Raw genomic sequence first — 18301 nt, 5'->3', positions numbered from 1 at the left:
CTGACATTAAATTCGATTTTTTTTTACACAATTTGTTTTTTTTTAGAACATAGCTACCATGCTAATACTGTCTAATTCACAAATAATGGAAACGTGTGTCCTAAAATCACACAAACCAGGAAAACAATGTTTTTATTTAAGGCCATTATTTAGAAAGAAAGCACAACTTTATTCATCACACACTTGTGAAATTCCTCTCTGCATTTAGCCACCCAAACCCAGAGCAGTGAGCAGCCATGCTAACAGGGCCCGGGGAGCAGGTGGGAGTTAGGGGCCTCACTCAAGGGCCCCTCAGCCCAACGCTGTCCCATATTAGCCTAACCGCATTTATAGGTCGTATGAGAGACTTCTTCAGAATCAGAATCAAGTTTATTCCCAAGTACATTCTCACTTATGCCCCTTTTCCACCAAATCAGTTCCAGGGCTGGTTCGGGGCCAGTTTGGAACCGGGTTTTCTGTTTCCACTGACACGGAACTGGCTTTGGGGCCAGAAAAACCGGTTCCAGGCTAGCACCAGCTCTTTGCTGGGCCAGAGGAAAGAACCGCTTACGTCATGGATGCAGTAAAGCAGCAGTCATCCATTATTATTGTTGTTTCGATATTCGCGCCAAGGTTTATGCAAACGCAGCGACGTAACTGATGTGGCTCCCCTTAGCACCCCGAGCTATGGAAAAGCAAACTGGTTCTCAGCTGGCTCACAAGTTGTGAACCAGCCCTGGAACTGATTTGGTGGAAAAGGGGTAATAGAAGGGATTTGCTTCGGTGCTTGAACAGTCAAAATAGAAGACTTTAGCAAAGACAAGGAGGAACTATATACATAGAAGAATCTGAAACGTACAAATTTGAAGAGTGGACATGATTTAAAAGGGCATATATATAAAATGAGTCATTGGAGCCCGAGCTGTACAGTATGTCTGGAATGTGCACAAATAGGGCACATGATGATGACGGAGACGAGATATGACAGAGTGCATGAAAGAAAGAGGATGGGTGAAGTCAGTAACCAAGCTGTACAGTGTGAGCTGGAATGTGCAATAAAGGTTCATAGAATGACCTTGAAACGTGCAAAACGCCAGTTCAGAGACAAAGTGCATGAATGTCACAGGTTGGAGTCAGTGGGGTCTCGGGCCTTAATGATGAGGCAGCTGGAGTGGGGCAAAAGCTAGCCTTATGGCATGAGGTTTTGGTTCTAACGGACCACAAGCTCCTACCAGAGCAGAATGGTTCAAAAAGTGCGTGTCCGGGTTCGGCCGCAATCCTCTCTGCTCGCCTCATGGTCCTGAAGAGACAGAAGGTCGCAGCCTGTCGTCCTCGTGGCCGAGTGAATGATGTGCTGTAGTCTGCCCTCGTCCCTTGCCAAACAGCGATATCGAAGTTGTAAAAGCGCACCACCATTGTCTTTGGCAGATCTTCAACTGCTGCAGGAAGAACATCTTCTGCTGTGCTTTCTTGGCGAGAGAGAGCAAGTATCCATCTCCCACTTGAGGTCCTGAGTGATTGTCGTACCCAGGAAGTTGAAATACTGTAACCAGAGAGGTTACTGAGGAGTCAAACAGGGGAGGGAGGGTATGGTAGAGCTCCTCCTGAAGTCGACAGTCATCTCCACCGGCTTTACAGCATTGAGCTCCAAGTTGTTCTGCCTGCACTGGGACACCAGATGGTCAATCCTCATCGGAGACCAGTCCAATGAGGCTGGTGTCTGCAAACTTTAAAAGATTGACAGACTGATGACTTGAGGTGCAGCCGTCGGTGTCCAGGGAGAAGAGGACGCAGTTGTGGGGGGGAGATCCGGTGCTCATCGGTTCTTGGTAGTGACGTTAGCTTCTTAGCTCCCAGTTAGAGATCCAAAGTCAAACAGTTATGCAAGTTGTACACAAGGAATAACACACTTGTTGTAGGTTAGGAAAATAATAAGCAACAAAAGTTACACATGCCAACATTTTATTTTATCTTTGTCCATTTACAGACAGACATTTGATGTGGAACGTCTGAGAGAAGTTAGTTTCTGTTGTTCCTTCAACCTTTCTCCTCCGTCCTGAAAACCTTCATGTTATTACTTTACCTCAGCGTTACAAAGCGCCGACACTGGAGACTCCTTCCGCCGATCCAAACAAAACCGCCGATGAGGACTCCTTAATAAACGAGTGTTTTCCACTCCATTTTTCAATCTCAGCTTTTATTTACAGGTGTATGATAAAAACAAGTGCTACATGAGAAACACCGAAACTTCATGAAAAGCTCAGAAACAAAAAAAACGGTTTATAAACGGTCACATTTAAACAACAACCACCAAAAAAAAGGATATGAAGGATAAAACGTAAAGTCTGTTGTATATAAAACCCGACACCGTAAGTGCACAGGAGTGTAGCTGGATACAAATCACACAGGGCAGGAGAATGAAGTGAAAATGTGCAAATATCTTTTTTTGCAGTGCATAAATGTTTATTAACATTTATGGAGATGCACAAAAATTTGGTTTGATTTTATGTAAAGTAAAAGAAAAAAAAAGTATTGAAGGCACAAGTTTGCTGTAGCAAGAGGGAGGGGGGAAGGAAAAAAAAAAAAAAAAAGGCTTTGCGTCACATCCCGTAACTGATAGTCAAAAATGTTCAATTTCAAAGAAAGTAAAAGGTAAAGGTATACATGTGATATACTACTTGTGATATATACTCCTAAGAATCCCAATTCTGTTATATAACAAAACATTTACAGAAGTTATCGCAGTCATGTGACCTTCACAACGCCAACCACCATCGGTTCTCAGTGTTCCACACGCCCTTGTCGACTTCTCACATCTTCTCCTTGGGTAGCGCTGTTCAGTTTCATTCTAAAAATCGCTAAAAATATTGCATTCTAACATAATGCAACATTCAACATGTCAAAAATAACTAGCTGAGAACGCACTGGGCTACACGTAGTGGCGATCGGGGAAACTTTGCAACTTCACTCTGCGAGCATAAAGGAAAACTATTACGACTAGGATCAACACCCCGCTGTCTTAGTTATCACCACTTTCACCAGATAAGCCATTTCAAGTCCTGACGGATCACGTTAACATGACTGTTCACTTCAGGAGGAAAAATTTACCTCGATATCACGACAGTCTGACGCAAGGTCTTTTTCAAAAAAAGCGGCTGAAGCGATAACGTGATCGATAACTTTCGAAACGTTAACAAATTAGCATGCGAAATGGACAAAGCAGCTGATTAGATATCAAGACAGCTAGCTAGGTATCAGGTCAATCTGTCCATGTGTCATTCTTGAAATCAATTTCACTACGGAAACCGGCTATGTGACGTAGCTGCGCGATAGCGCTCCCAAGTGGTAAGGGGAAGTCGACGACGGCATGTCAAAAAACGGCATTAAAGGGCTTTTGACAAAGGAAAACCTAGAATCGTTAAAATGTTACCTTGATCCGAAATGTTCGATGCAGGTTGTTAAACCGGCTAGCTAAATAAACTTTTCTACATTGCCCACTCTGCGACATCTCGTTCTTTAAACTGAAATTCAAGAGAAGCTCGACAGCCAGATTTTAAAGCTTCGCTATGTAAGAATTGGAACCCCGCCGACAAACTGATACAATCCAAACAAGGCTCATTACAAATTGAGGCCTGGACGTACCGATACTCAGAATTGCGATATATTGGTGACATTCAGCCTGCACAACATGGTTATTACCTCCACGCTGCCTAAATAGTGTCCTATGTGCTTGCAAGCGGATAGCCGTTTGATAATATTGTAAACCACGAGATAAAAGTTTGGCGATTATCATGATGGGAAAATTCCGAACATCAGCCCAATGCCCAACTCAAATTAGTGCTCGATATTGGACAGAAATTTTTACGATTTAACCAGCAGTGACGTAGTGAATCCAAATAAACTGAACGCTTTTAAAAACCCAGAATAACTCAATATTAGAAAATGAAACGATAAATGTAAATCCGATCCCGTGTAGGCTTCAGACTGGCCTTAACGGAGCCGTCCTTCCACTCGCAAGTCCAACAGGAAGTCAAGGGAGAAAGAGGAAGGGGGGAGGGGGGGGGGAAGAGAACAAAAGGAAGAGAGAGACTATGACTTTACAAATCCTGGACCCTGCTGCTTTGGTTCCTCCTTCAACCCTCCTGGCCAAAGTCCTCTGTGAATTTCTTCAGCTTCTCCAGATCCTGCTCGTTCACGGTGGGCTTCGTGTTGGCCAGCGATCGCAACATGTCCGCCTGCGAATACGTGCAACAAAGAAATAAAGACAGACCTTTTTTTTTTTCCCCCCTCCAATGAATGAAGGCAGGACTATAAAATACTGATCTGGGGTCAGTTTTGACACTGCTGTGGAAGATGAAGATTCTCGACCAGCTCACCATGCAAACCACAGGCTCCAGGAGTTTATCTCCAGGAACCTCCATCCACGTCATCTCGACGGCCTGAGGGTCTCCAGGAGAGCACGGGGTCAGGAGGTCATCCACGAGCACATTGGGGTCGTCTCTGGACGGTCCTCGTACCTTTTAAAAAAAACACGAGTTCAACAGTGCTGTGGTATACAGTTGTGCTCATAAGTTTACATACCCTGGCAGAATTTTTGCTTTCTTGGCCTTTTTTCAGAGAATATGAACGATAACACAACCCCCCCACTCATGGTTAGTGGTTGGGTGAAGCCATTTATTGATAACTGCGTTTTCTATTTTTAAATCATAATGACAACAAAAAACATCCAAATAACCCTGATCAAAAGTTTACATACCCCAGTTCTTAATACCGTGTACTGCCCCCTCTAACATCAATGACAGCCTGAAGTCTTTTGTGGTAGTTGTGGATGAGGCTCTTTACTTTCTCAGATGGTAAAGCTGCCCATTCTTCTGTGAAGATTCTCAATCATCCAGGTCATAGTAAACTGTGGGTGGTAGAAATGGGCAACTGGACTTGCTTGAAGATTCTTGAAAACGTTTCACCTCTCGTCCAAAAGGCTTCCTCAGTTCTGTCTGACTAATAGGGAGTATCAGATATTTATCCTGTCCTGGATCAGAATCAGAATTCTGATGACCAGCTCATCTAAGGTGTCATTGAGGCATCATGTTGGTGTGGGTCACTGGAGGCTGGGTGTGAACGGCGAGTCATTGCCATTGATCACCCTAACGGACAATCCTTTGATCACCCTAATGACTCGCCGTTCACACCCAGCCTCCAGTGACCCACACCAACATGATGCCTCAATGACACCTTAGATGAGCTGGTCATCAGAATTCTGATTCTGATCCAGGACAGGATAAATATCTGATACTCCCTATTAGTCAGACAGAACTGAGGAAGCCTTTTGGACGAGAGGTGAAACGTTTTCAAGAATCTTCAAGCAAGTCCAGTTGCCCATTTCTACCACCCACAGTCTGCCCATTCTTCTTGGCAAAAAGCCTCCAGTTCCTGTAAACTCCTGGGCTGTCTTGCATGAACTGCACGCTTGAGATCTCCCCAGAGTGGCTCAATGATATTGAGGTCAGGGGACTGAGATGGCCACTCCAGAACCTTCACTTTGTTCTGCTGTAGCCAATGACAGGTCGACTTGGCCTTGTGTTTTGGATTATTGTCATGTTGGAACGTCCAAGTACGTCCCATGCGCAGCTTCCAGGCTGATGAGTGCAAATTTGCCTCCAGTATTTGCTGATAACGTGCTGCATTCATCTTTCCTTCAACTGTGACCAAGTTTCCTGTGCCTTTGTAGCTCACACATCCCCAAAACATCAGCGATCCACCTCCGTGCTTTACAGTAGGAATGGTGTTCCTTTCATCATTGGCCTTGTTGACACCTCTCCAAATGTAACGTTTATGGTTGTGGCCAAAAAGTTCAATTTTGGTCTCATCACTCCAAATTACCTTGTTCCAAAAGTTTTGACGCTCGTCTCTGTGCTGTTTGGGGTAAATTTTTGTTGGTCTACCTGACCGTGGTTTGGTTTTAACAGAGCCTCTGATTTTCCATTTGTTAATCACAGTTTGAACACTGCTGACTGGCATCATCAATTCCGTGGATATCTTTTTGTATCCCTTTCCTGTTTTATACAGTTCAACTACCTTTTCCCGTAGATCCGTTGACAATTTTTTGCTTTCCCCATGACTAAGAATCCAGAAAAGTCAGTGGTTGGATGAAAGATGCAAGAGTCTGTCTGGATCCCAGAAAAACACTGATTACAAGCAAACAGATCACAGGTGAGGATGTTATCTTTAGCAGCCATTCAAACCCATTTGTGTCAACTTCTGTGCATGTTATCAGGCCAAAATCACCAGGGGATGTGAACTTTTGATCAGGGTCATTTGGGTAGTTTCTGTTGTCATTATGATTTAAAAAAAGAGAAAATTTGACAATAAATGGTTTCACCCAACCACTAAGCATGAGTGGAAAAGATGTTTGTGTTATCATTCATATTCTCTGAAAAATGGTCAAAGAATCATAGATTCTGCCAGGGTATGTAAACTTATGAGCACAAATGTAATTACACACACTCCAGGATGAGAGAAAAAAAATCAAGAACCACCCAATCTTGGTAACCCAAGTAATGAGCAAGAACAAGGCCCAGGTGTACCGACTCAGGGATTCGTACCCGTTTGAAGTGTGTAGCGGATTGCACTTTCCTGACGGGCTGCATGAGAGCGTCGCGCACGATGATGCTGACGTCGGCGCCCGAGTAACCCTCGGTCTTCTTGCCCAGCGTGACGTAGTCGCCATCATTCAGGCTGTTGGGCGTGGTGCCCAGGTGCAGCTTAAACATGTGGGAACGGGCGTGTTCCTCCGGCAGAGGGATGTAGATTCGCTTCTCAAATCTACAAACACACACGTTGTATACAACATAAAAGATTGGCATCCTATTTTGTCACATGACACAGGATCACAGCTATAAATAGTAACCGTCTACGCTTCTGCCTTCCGTGAGTCACCAGGAGGTGAAAAACCTGTTGTGTGACCTGAAAAGAGCATGTCATACGCAAGCACTTCCTATTGTTAGTGGACGTGCGGAGAATGGCTTCGACGACGTGTCCGAGATGACGCCCGGGTGAGCCTTTGCACAAACAAACAAGCTTCTGATTAGGGATCGACCGATATGTTTTTTTTCAGGGCCGATACCGATACTTATGGAATTGGGATGCCGATAACCGATATGTGCAAACATTATAATTCACATGAAATTAAAAACATAGCACACACTGACACAGACCTTCATATCCATGAAATGTATGTTTAATTGTAAAATTGAACATGAAATTTTGTGCAGGGAGATGCCAGCAGCATTTGTACAATAAAGTCAAACATTAGTTAGAATAAAATGAGAAATAAAAAATATTCGCCAATAAAAAAATAAAAATCACTCCCTACTATATTACAGCTCACCATTTTCAGTGGAAAATAAATGAAAATACACTCTGGATTCTTTTACGCTCAGAACTAAGTAAGACTTACCAACTTCAAGTAGTTTTTAAATAACAAATCAAGTGTAGGGAGCTGCCTGCAGCATTTTTTAAAAAGTAAAATCAAACAAAGTCGGATATCACTCCCTATTATGTAACAACTTAACAAGTAACCGTCTACATTCTAATGCTTTTAATGCCCAAGCCTAATATTCCCAATTTAGGAGGATTATATTGTAGTGAAGGAAGCATTACATGTACCGTAGTTTCAGCGAGACTAGTTGGTTGTAGGCTAATTCAAGTGCTTCCTTCCGTAAGCTAAGTTTGCCTGGCTACACAGATGCAAACGGACAATTTTAACAAGTAGTAGATGAAGAATGTAAGCATAGAATGATGTTGTGCTTTTGCAACTTGTGTGTTTGTGACTTATTGCGGCAAAAGCAGCGTGTCCTTACCTTGAAGTGGGATCTGCTTCTGCCTGAATGCCTGTACGGCCGCCTTGAAACAGTTCACAGCGTTTAGCTACGCGTGTCGATTGGCTATATCTCTTGTGCCAAACAAATCAGATGTTGTGGTGGGCGGGACCGTGTTCTTGAACTCAGAGAGGCGAGTGCAGGAAAGGGCGTGCAGTGACAGTCGCGTTAGGAACGAAATGGCTGCAAAAAGGCATGTTATCGGCGGAAATTATGGCCGATACCGGTAACCCTAAAAATGCAGAATATCGGCCAGGCCGATTATCGGTCGACCCCTACTTCTGATACGCCCTGAAATATATCTTCACATGCTTTCATCTCTCCATATTAATGAACCACTGTCCTATGATTGTTGCCTCGAAAGGTGTTATTCTGCTCTGTCCCACCTATCAAAGCAGTCCTTTAGGTCATGAAACTAAATCAGAATCGTTTGCTCACCGTCTCCTGATGGCAGAGTCGAGTGTCCATGGGATGTTGGTGGCTCCAAGCACCAGGATTCCCTTGTTGTCATTCCCAACGCCTGAGAACGATCAAGAAGGAATAATGAATTGATACTTCAGGGCGGGACTAGCCATGCTATACGTTTCTGATTGGTTACAAGAACTGCATCAGGAGAAATTATATATAGTGTATCTCAGGAGGTCTGTAGTACTTTTTCCCCTTTTATTAGTGTTTTTCTGAAAGTTATCATTCCTATAAACAACTGGATTTGAATAAAACTTCAGAAAAACAAAATATCTCTGGGTTCGATAAGCAAACAAAGTATAACTGTATTTATTCTGTCCACACTCACTGGATATGAGCAATCGTGCGCGCCGATTGGCTACCACTAGGATATCAGCTCATATACCGTGAGTAGAGAAAAACAAAATGGCGGAGCGTGTTGCTGAACCAACCGAGGACGAAATAAAAACTCTACTCAAAAACAAAATCACCCCCCAAACAAAATATAGAATAAAAGTAGCCGATGGTAAGAACTTCTTTAAGAATTCTTATGATTTTGTCGGATGTTTTGTATAAAGTTTTAAATTTATCGAATTTGCAAAAAAAAAAAATCTAAAAATCCAGTGAACGTGGATAGAATGATTCCATTCAATCACGGTGCTACGCGCCTCGTCGCCCATCAGCTCATGTACGACTCGATTTCATGGAATAAGTTAAATGTATTTAAATAAAGTGCAGCATTTTTTAGAATATATTGTTTGTAGAAGATAAATTCTCACCATCCAAACATAAATATGCAAGAAAAACTGGAAATTCATTCAATTTACAGTGAGGACACATGATCCTCCAAAGGAGACGATCCGAATCGGGTAGCGTGAACGTTCCCGTTTCTCACCCTGCATCTGCACCAGGAACTCGGTCTTGATCCTGCGAGCCGCCTCGCTCTCGTTCTCGCTCCTGGAGCCGCACAGAGAGTCGATCTCATCGATGAAGATGATGGATGGACTGTGTTCTCTGGCCAGCTCGAACAGATTCTTCACCAGCCTGAAGGGAAGAGGAATAACGAGGGGAAATCAGGCAGGGACGCGTTGAAAGCAAACATTATCGACACGATTCGATTCAAACTGGATAAAAAGCAGCAGTAGCCATTTTTATTTATAGCACTCCGTCAGCCTGGAGCTAAGGGGTCGTGGTGGTTGTCACGACAACTGTGACTGCTTGTGTGTGAAGATTACTGAAGTGTCCAGTTTCACTTCCTGCTTCCGTCAGTTTTAATAACGTTTCTATTCAGGTGTTGTTTAAAACTTCATACGGTTAGAAATGTTTTAGCCCTAATCTCATGGCCTCAGCGCCACACGTTGACACTTTAAACAAGTCTTGGGATTTGTTTATTTCGTGGTACCGTTACTCCTCGTCATGATCTGTTCACCAGAGAACTCACTTCTCACTTTCTCCCAGCCACTTGGACACCAGGTCTGAGGAGGAGATGGAGAAGAAGGTGGAGTTGTTGGCCTCGGTGGCTACAGCCTTGGCCAGGTACGACTTTCCTGTTCCAGGAGGACCGAAGAGCAGGATCCCCCTCCACGGAGTGCGCTTACCTGAGAGCACAGAGAACCACCGTTACTTACAGTGGCATGCAAAAGTTTGGGCACCCTTACTGAAAATGTCTGTTACTGTGAATAGTTCAGTGAGCAAAAGATGAACTGATCACCAAAATGCATAAAGGTCAAGACGAGACATTTCTTTTCAGCGTTTTCTGCAGGATGTGTGTATTATTTTTGTTTTGTACAATCGGAGAGCGAAAAAAGAAAAGGAACGCCATGCGAAAGTTTGGGCACCTCAATACATTCGAGTTCTCGGGTAACTTTTACCAAAGTTCCAGACCTTAATTAGCTTATTGAGCTGCGGCTTGTTCAAATTCTTTGTTAGGAAAGGTCAGATGATGCAGATTTCAAAGCTGTATAAATTCTCTGACTCCTCAAACTTGTCCCTAAAATCAACAGCCATGGGCTCCTCTAAGCAACTCCCTGGGATTCTGAATAATAAAATAATTGACGCTCACGAAGCAGGAGAAGGCTACAAGAACACAGCAAAGTGTTTTCAGGTAGCCGTTTCCTCAGATTGTAACGTTAAGAAATGGCAGTTAACAGAAACCGTGGAGATCAAGGTGAGGTCTGGAAGATGAAGAAAACTTTCTGAAAGAACTGCTCATTGGATTGCTAGAAAGGCAAATAAAAACCCCTGTTTGACTGCAAAAGACCTTCAGAAAGATTTAGCAGACCCTGGAGTGGTGGTGCACTGTTCTACTATGCAGCGACACCTGAACAAATATGACCTTCATGGAAGAGTCATCAGAAGAAAACCGTTCCTGCGTCCTAGCCACAAAATTCAGCGTCTGAAGTTCGCAAACGAACATCTGAATAAGCCTGATGCATTTTGGAAACAAGTCCTGTGGACTGATGAAATCAAAATAGAACTTTTTGGCCATAATGTGCAAAGGTATGTTTGGAGAGAAAAGGGGGCCAAACTCCAGGAAAAGAACACCTCTCCAACTCTGAAGCATGGGTGTGGATCGATCATGCTTTGGGGTTGTGTTGCAGCCAGTGGCACAGGGCACATTTCATTGGTCGAGGGAAGCATGGATTCGAATAAATACCAGCAAATTCTAGAAGCGAACATCACACCATCTGTAAAAAAAAGTTGAAGTTAAAAAGAGGACGGGTCCTACAATAAGACGATGATCCAAAACACACCTCAAAATCTACAATGGAATACCTCAAGAGGCCCAAGCTGAAGGTTTTGCCCGGGCCCTCACAGTCCCCTGACCTAAACATCATTCAAAATCTGTGGATAGATCTCAAAAGAGCAGTGCATGCAAGACAGCCCAGGAAACTTGTCGAACTGGAAGCCTTTTGCAAGGACGAATGTGTGAAAATCCCCCAGGTAAGAACTGAAAGATTATTAGCCGGCTACGAAAAAAGTGTTTACAAGCTGAGATACTTGCCAAAGTGGGGGTTACTAGGTAAGGGTGCCCAAACTTTTGCTTCGGGCCCTTTTCCTTATTTTGAAAATGTAAAAGATGAAATTGTTTTTGCTTAAAATATAAAAGGGAATGAGTCATCTTTAACTTTACGCCTTTTGGAGATCATTTCATCTTGCTTAACTGTTCACAGTAGCAGCAGTTTTGACCAGGGGTGCCCAAACTTTTGCATACACAGTTTCCTGGTTTAATATGCAAATGAGCTGATGATACAGACGGTTCACTTCCTGTGGCGATAAAACACTGACCTGTGAAGAGGTGCGGGAATTTAATGGGCAGAATCACGGCTTCCTTCAGGGCCTCTTTGGCTCCTTCGAGGCCGGCGACATCGTTCCACTGGATGTTCGGTTTCTCCATGACGATGGCCCCTACACACACACACACACACATGCACACACTTAACAGTCTATCCATTTTTCAGTTCATTGACCTCACCTCCCTCAACCGCTCAACCTCTCCATCATCTATTACTGGGTTTCAGTCACGTGACTCTTCTTAGCAGAAAGTTTCACCGGAAGTGAAACCGCTGGTGGTCTAAACAGCTGCCGCAGTGCAAACAACTAGGGATAAGTTATCAGAGTACGCTTGTAATTTTGAAGCCACTGCTGGCTTTAGATATATTCCAAAGATTGCTATGCGCAATGGAATCGACCCCTACAGTCTGGGAAAGAAGGATGTGTCATACGATCTCGAAAACTACCCTTCAGTCAAGTTCCCCGACATCTCCAACTATCTGGTGTTGCAGACGTCCTTCCACACCGCAAAACAGATGAAAGCGTGGAAGAGTCCAGAGGCTTACAACTGTTTTGCATGTGGCTGGGTAAAGGAAAGGACCTCGCCATCAAGTCGCTGCCCAATCAATCCTGGATTGTTTTTGCCTGTGGAAGTAAGCTTTTTGTTTTCATTTAAGTACCGTTCGCGTTTATATCTCTCAAGTAAAATCATTCACAAAGATCATCAGAAACCCCTTTAAAGACCTGGATCTTAGTTAAACAAGTAAAAAAGTCCCGTAAAACAGCGGCACAGAGCAGGAAAAGTACTTGGAAAACACTAAGGACAGAGCTGAGAGGGAAATACAAACCTTTCATCAAGTGATCACTAGGGCTGTAACGATACACCCAACTCATGATTCGATACACCCACGATTTTTTTTAAAAGTAGTAAATTTGACTTATTAACATTTACTTACTTACATTAACTATTTAATAACAAATAATTCAGACCGCTGCAGAGAATGAGTAATATGTATGCAAAAATGAACAAATGTATATCCAAAGATTGTTTTATTTCTCAAAATAATACTGTTGAGCCGGAAGCTCTGGTTTTTTCGGTTCTGAAAAAGTCATTTTTCCAAATCGTGTAAATCCGTTAAGATTTTTTTTTTGGGGGGGTGGCTCTCTCACTGTCTCACTCTCATAGGGCCAATGATTTTCTGTGATCGCGGAAAACAGATGGAAATTACGGAATTTTTATAGTGAAACATTGCTCGCGTGTCAAAATGTAACTGCCGCAGAAGGCTTCCGCCCAAGCAGACATGCCTTCAGTGTTGCCAGATATTGCTAACGTTTTCCACCCCAACATATGTTCAAAACCAGCCAAAAAGCACCTAAAACCTCCCAATCTGGCAACACTGCATGCCTTTCTTCTCCAACATCATCAGCAGGAATATGAACAATGCCCGTGTGCCATTTTCAACAGTAGAGAAGCTAACTAATGCCCCACCACAATTAGCACCTGAACTTCTATCAGTTAATAAATGCAATGAGTTTGCATCTTTTTTCAAAGGTAAAATTGATAAAATAAGGCAGAATATTTCTCAATATATCTCAGTTGCAAAAAATTGAAAAACTGCAATCACCAATGACACAGATAGATAACTTTAACACAATGTCAGAATTTTGTTTAATTGATTATGAGACTCTTGAAAAAAACTGTACAAAATCTCAGTTCTTCAACATCTGAACTGGACATTCTGCCCACCAACTTTAAGTCTGTTCTTCATCTTATAATTACAGATGTGCTTCAAATTATAAATACATCCTTGGAGACTGGCGTTGTTCCTGTGTCCCTAAAAAAAGCTGTTGTAAAGCCCCTTCTTAAAAAAAATAATCTGGATCCTTCAGTGTTAAATAACTACAGGCCAATATCAAATCTACCATTCATCGGGAAAATCCTGGAAAAAATTGTCTTCAATCAATTAACTGCCTTCTTGATATCAAACAGCCGTTTTGATAATTTTCAGTCACGTGCCAATCATAGCACTGAAACAGCGCTGATTAAAGTTATAAATGACATACGTCTTAATACTGATGCAGGCAAAACATCGGTCCTGGTATTACTGGACCTCAGTGCAGCTTTTGATACTGTTGATCACAACATACTGCTATATCGACTTGAACACTGGGTTGGATTGACTGGTAAAGTTATCAATTGGTTAAAATCATACTTAAAAGATAGGAGCTTCTTTGTTACCCTGGGAAATTGTTCCTCAACGTCAATGCCCTTGACCTGTGGTGTCCCCCAGGGGTCGATTCTTGGACCATTACTTTTCAACCTTTATATGCTCCCACTTGGGCAAATTATCAATAAAAATTCAATTTTGTATCACTGCTATGCAGATGATACCCAAATTTATTTTGCTCTATCACCTAATGATTATGCCCCCCTTGAATGTCTCTACCAGTGTATCGATCAAATCAATAGCTGCATGTCACAAAATTTTCTTCAGCTGAACACAGATAAAACAGAAGTAATTCTATTTGGAAAAAAAGACGAAAGACTCAGGATTACCACTATTCTTGACACAAAAGGGATTAAAACTAAAGAAATGGTTAAAAATCTTGGTGTTTTCATTGACAGCGAGCTAAACTTTGACAGGCACATGAAAGCAATTACTAAAACGGCATTTTATCACCTAAAAAACATTTCCAAACTAAGAGGACTTATGTCAAAAAATGATCTGGAAAAACTAATACATGCCTTCATCTCTAGTAGGGTTGATTACTGCAATGGCCTTTTCACAGGCCTGCCAAAAAAGACCATCAAACGACTTCAGCTGGTTCAAAATGCAGCGGCGATGGTTCTCACACGAACAAAAAGAACAGAGCACATTACTCCAATTCTAAGGTCCCTTCACTGGCTTCCAGTAAGCTACAGAATTGACTTTAAAGCATTGCTGCTGGTGTACAAATCTCTAAATGGTACAGGGCCCAATTACCTCTCTGATATGTTGCAGTGGCCTAACCCAATCAGATCTACCAGATCGCAGCAGAAAAATTTACTGGTAAAACCTGTTGTTAAAACAAAGTGTGGTGAAGCAGCTTTTAGCTACTATGCAGTACAGCTATGGAACCAACTCCCAGAGGACATCAAAAATGCTCCTGCTGTTGGCAGCTTCAAATCTAGACTAAAGACCAAGCTGTTCTCAGATGCTTTCTGTTAAATAATTAATATTTTTACATTTTTTATAATCTTTACTTTCTCTGCATGTTTTAAATTTACTTTAATTTTATTCTATTTTATTCCGCTGGTTTCTTTTTCTCCTTTTTTCTTTTTGCCATTTTATTTCTACTATTGTTTAATTATTATTTTCTTTTAATTCTTTTAATTAATTGTTTTAGAATAAAAATAAAATTATTTTATGTAATTTTATTTCTCTATTGTTTACTGTTTTGGTTTTTGCTTCTGTAAAGCACACTGAACTGCCATTGTGTATGAAATGTGTGATATAAATAAACTTGCCTTGCCTTTCCGGTCAAGTGATTGTGGTTGGCTTGTGGCACACCTAGCCAGCCAATGAGCTGCTTGTTTACAGATTCGCTCCCCGCGTCGCAACCAGAATGGCGACCGCTTAAAAGAAACGAATGCTCTGGTGGCCAAGGACGCCATATGGCTGCCAGTGGCGAGTGTGGACGTTGCATGACTCGCAGAAGATTGTCGCAGGTCGGCGAAAAAAACGACTTACTAATCGATATAAAAAATAAAAGTAATTTAAGTAAGTTTAAAAGGTAATTTAAATAAAAAGTAAAGTATTCATAAATTGAAGTTTGGAAGCGCCTCTGTTTTTGGGCTGAGGAGAAGTTTGAAAGGGTGTACCGCGATTCTGCCTTCTTGTATCGCGATACGGATCGTGGCTCTGCGTATCGCGATTTCGATACGCATATCGTTACAGCCCTAGTGATCACTGCAAACTCCAGCACGCTTCGACTCGGCTCCCTCCGATTTCACTGAGAGGTTCAAAAAAAAAGGTCACCTTTCTGTGAAATCCTCTGTTTGTTCACCTTTTATTAGTTCATGAAAATTCGCGGTTTGATCGATTAGAACGACCCAAGGCTACATCCACACGACAACGAGATTTTATTTTTTAAAAAAAATATCGTGTCCACACGGGCAACGGATCAGTAAAATATCAGGTACATATGGCAACGCAACGCTTGCTGAAAACGATGCAATACACATACCACACCTCTAGGGGCACTGTAAGACGGTCCCATCGGAGACACCAGAACAATAGAAGTAGACGCATGCGCATAAACCCCTTCTTCTACCCGGCGTGAACCACTCACAGGAACAAGCACACAACAACAAGAAGAAGATGGCTGCGACTATGTGAGGAAATCGTGCCTTCTGTGTGTACAAATTAGTTTTATTAGTGTGCATAGTTTTATATAACTTAAATTTTCTTATTGTGTGTGAACATTTTGAAAAGCAGTGGTTGTGACGTCATCGTAAACAAATCCGTTCTACTCATCCAGACGACTTCGCAACGGCGCCGTTGCCAGATTTTTCCACTCTGGAACCCGCTCTCAAAAAAATATCGTTGTGGGGCACCCAAAATGCCGGTGCCGTGTGGACACCAGGCCGAAACGATAAACAATTTTATCAGATTCACCTGAATCCGTTGCCGTGTGGACAGGGCCTAAAACAAACAACGCAAGCGTAAAGCATTTTTCAGGGTTTTTTCTAGAAAAATTTAGTATGAGGGTGCTCACCATGGCGAGGGAGCGAAGCGGGGGGGATGGTGCCGGTTGTCCCCCCCCTCCCCCGCCGTGCAAAGCCTTTGAAAAATGCTCCAATGGGACATTCTGAGGCTATCTGAGAGGGAAATTGTAACAAATTGTCTGTCAACATTGAAAAAGAAAGAAGAAGTAATCTTCTTCTGCCCCGGACAGTCTTTGGCTTTCTTCCGCTTCATGCCGCGGGACGACATCTTTAAATGCCCAAGTGTCAACAAAAACAACTCGCGAACTACTTGTCAAAATCTCCCGTGCCGGTGGGTGAAAGGTCATTCAGTCTCGAGAAATCTCGCTCGACAAGTCAGCTGACCTTGTATGTAACCCATGTCAAATCTCGCGAGAGCAGCCGCGACAAGTAAACAACTAAACAACATGGCGCCTCGGTCTGGAAAACGCCAATTCGGATTGTTTTTGCACCGTCTGGCAGTGTATCTACTATGATTGGAATATTTTTGGAGTAATTATAACGTATTTGATGATCAGACACATTGTCACGTGGTGTTGCTGGGATGTTTTCACGGAGTTGGTAAGGGGCGCACGCCGAGAGTAAGAGGGCGCAGCGCCCCTGTTCCCCCGTTTAGACGAAAGCCTGTTTTTCATGCGAGCAATCCACCTCCACCTTCTCCGTACAAACGCTTTATCAACTGAGCTTTCGTAGACCGCCAGCTAAAAGGTTTTGAATAACCAATGAAGCGGACGTGACGCCACGTGAAACCCGGCAATCCGCACATCCATCTGTTTATACACCAATACAGTGCTTCATTTCTCTCTCGACCCATCAGCCATCTTTCTAACAATACACCTCTTGCTTGATCAATTCATCAATCCCACCATCCGCCCGACTATTCACCCATCCGATTCCGTTTTCTCTGCTCGTCCTTTCATCTATTTAACACACCTGTCAGGAAATAATCCATCCACCCATTTTCCCCACCTCCACAGGAGGAACGAACCTGAAAGCTGGTTCTGGAATTTCTTCTTCTCTGGATCTTCTCCTTCATCGCTGTCATGTCTGTCAGGAAAGAAAATTTTATAAATATAATAAAAATGCACACTTGTGACCGATATGTGAACATGCCACCCACACACACCCTTTCTCATCAGACTGCGACTCCTTGACAGGTTTCGCCGGAGCCTTCTCCTTCTTCTTCAGGTACTCCTTCAGCTGCTCCGCTCGGTCCAGGTACTCCGTACATTTGGCTCTGATGCTCTGTTTGGCTTTGTCCCCCTGTGCTTCATCTAATCTCACCATCACACACACACAGGCTGTGAGTTCAAATCCCACAACTGATGAACAAGAACATTAACCCTTTACATATCTATAAGGAGTTTGACTCTTTGAATAAATCAGCCTTACATTTGATGACGTGTAGGAAGTACTGAACTGCATGCTGGTACAGACTCCGCGCCTCCGCGTAATTCTGCGCCTTGTCCTCCTGCGCTGCCTTGCTGGCCAGATCTATAGCTTTCTGCAAAGACAGAGACAGAAAACCGGCTCAGTTCTAGAAGAAAAGCAAGCGACAGATTCAGGTTTCATCATCGGTACAACAGCGACTGGCTTTCCACGACTGGAATATCCGATTATAAAAGTGTCAAATTTTACAACACATCTACCAAATGACTAGGGCTGGGTATCGATTCAAATTTCAAGAATCGATTCGATTCCGAAGCTTCAGAATCGATTATCACGACTCTATACGATTCGATCTGATCCAATATCGATTCGGGTAAGTGTTATTAGAACCATTTTTGACTGTGTAGTTAAGCAACATATTAATACTTGTATTATATTGACATTCAACAGCAAATTAATCAAGTATTGGTAGTTAATGATGGCTGTAAGACTGCAAATCCGATTTTTTTTTTTAGGGGGGGGGCGTTGGTGTCTCTGATTATAATTTCATCAAAGTGAATTCTGTATTAAAATTACTAAATAAGCAAACGCC

The 18301-nt window shown here is 42.7% G+C and overlaps 1 protein-coding gene across 2 annotated transcripts in view; it reads right to left on the bottom strand.

Moving 5' to 3' along the window:
* Positions 1-1924: 1924 nt before the first annotated feature.
* The window catches only part of vps4b (vacuolar protein sorting 4 homolog B), a 51332-nt gene continuing 34955 nt past the window's right edge, over positions 1925-18301 (bottom strand). For both annotated transcript variants that reach the window (XM_060928309.1, XM_060928319.1), the window contains 10 exons: positions 17713-17824; positions 17447-17594; positions 17309-17367; positions 11589-11708; positions 9742-9898; positions 9196-9344; positions 8295-8376; positions 6582-6801; positions 4356-4496; positions 1925-4214 (listed from right to left, as the gene is read on the bottom strand). In XM_060928309.1, the coding sequence (XP_060784292.1) occupies positions 4113-4214; positions 4356-4496; positions 6582-6801; positions 8295-8376; positions 9196-9344; positions 9742-9898; positions 11589-11708; positions 17309-17367; positions 17447-17594; positions 17713-17824 (1290 nt within the window). In that variant the 3' untranslated portion in view covers positions 1925-4112. The remainder of the gene's footprint in view (positions 4215-4355; positions 4497-6581; positions 6802-8294; positions 8377-9195; positions 9345-9741; positions 9899-11588; positions 11709-17308; positions 17368-17446; positions 17595-17712; positions 17825-18301) is intronic.

This window comes from Neoarius graeffei, chromosome 1, assembly GCF_027579695.1.
Source record: "Neoarius graeffei isolate fNeoGra1 chromosome 1, fNeoGra1.pri, whole genome shotgun sequence".
NCBI classification, from domain to species: Eukaryota; Metazoa; Chordata; class Actinopteri; order Siluriformes; family Ariidae; genus Neoarius; species Neoarius graeffei.
Note: the sequence above shows the minus strand (reverse complement) of the source record. Positions and strands in the feature narration are given on the sequence as shown.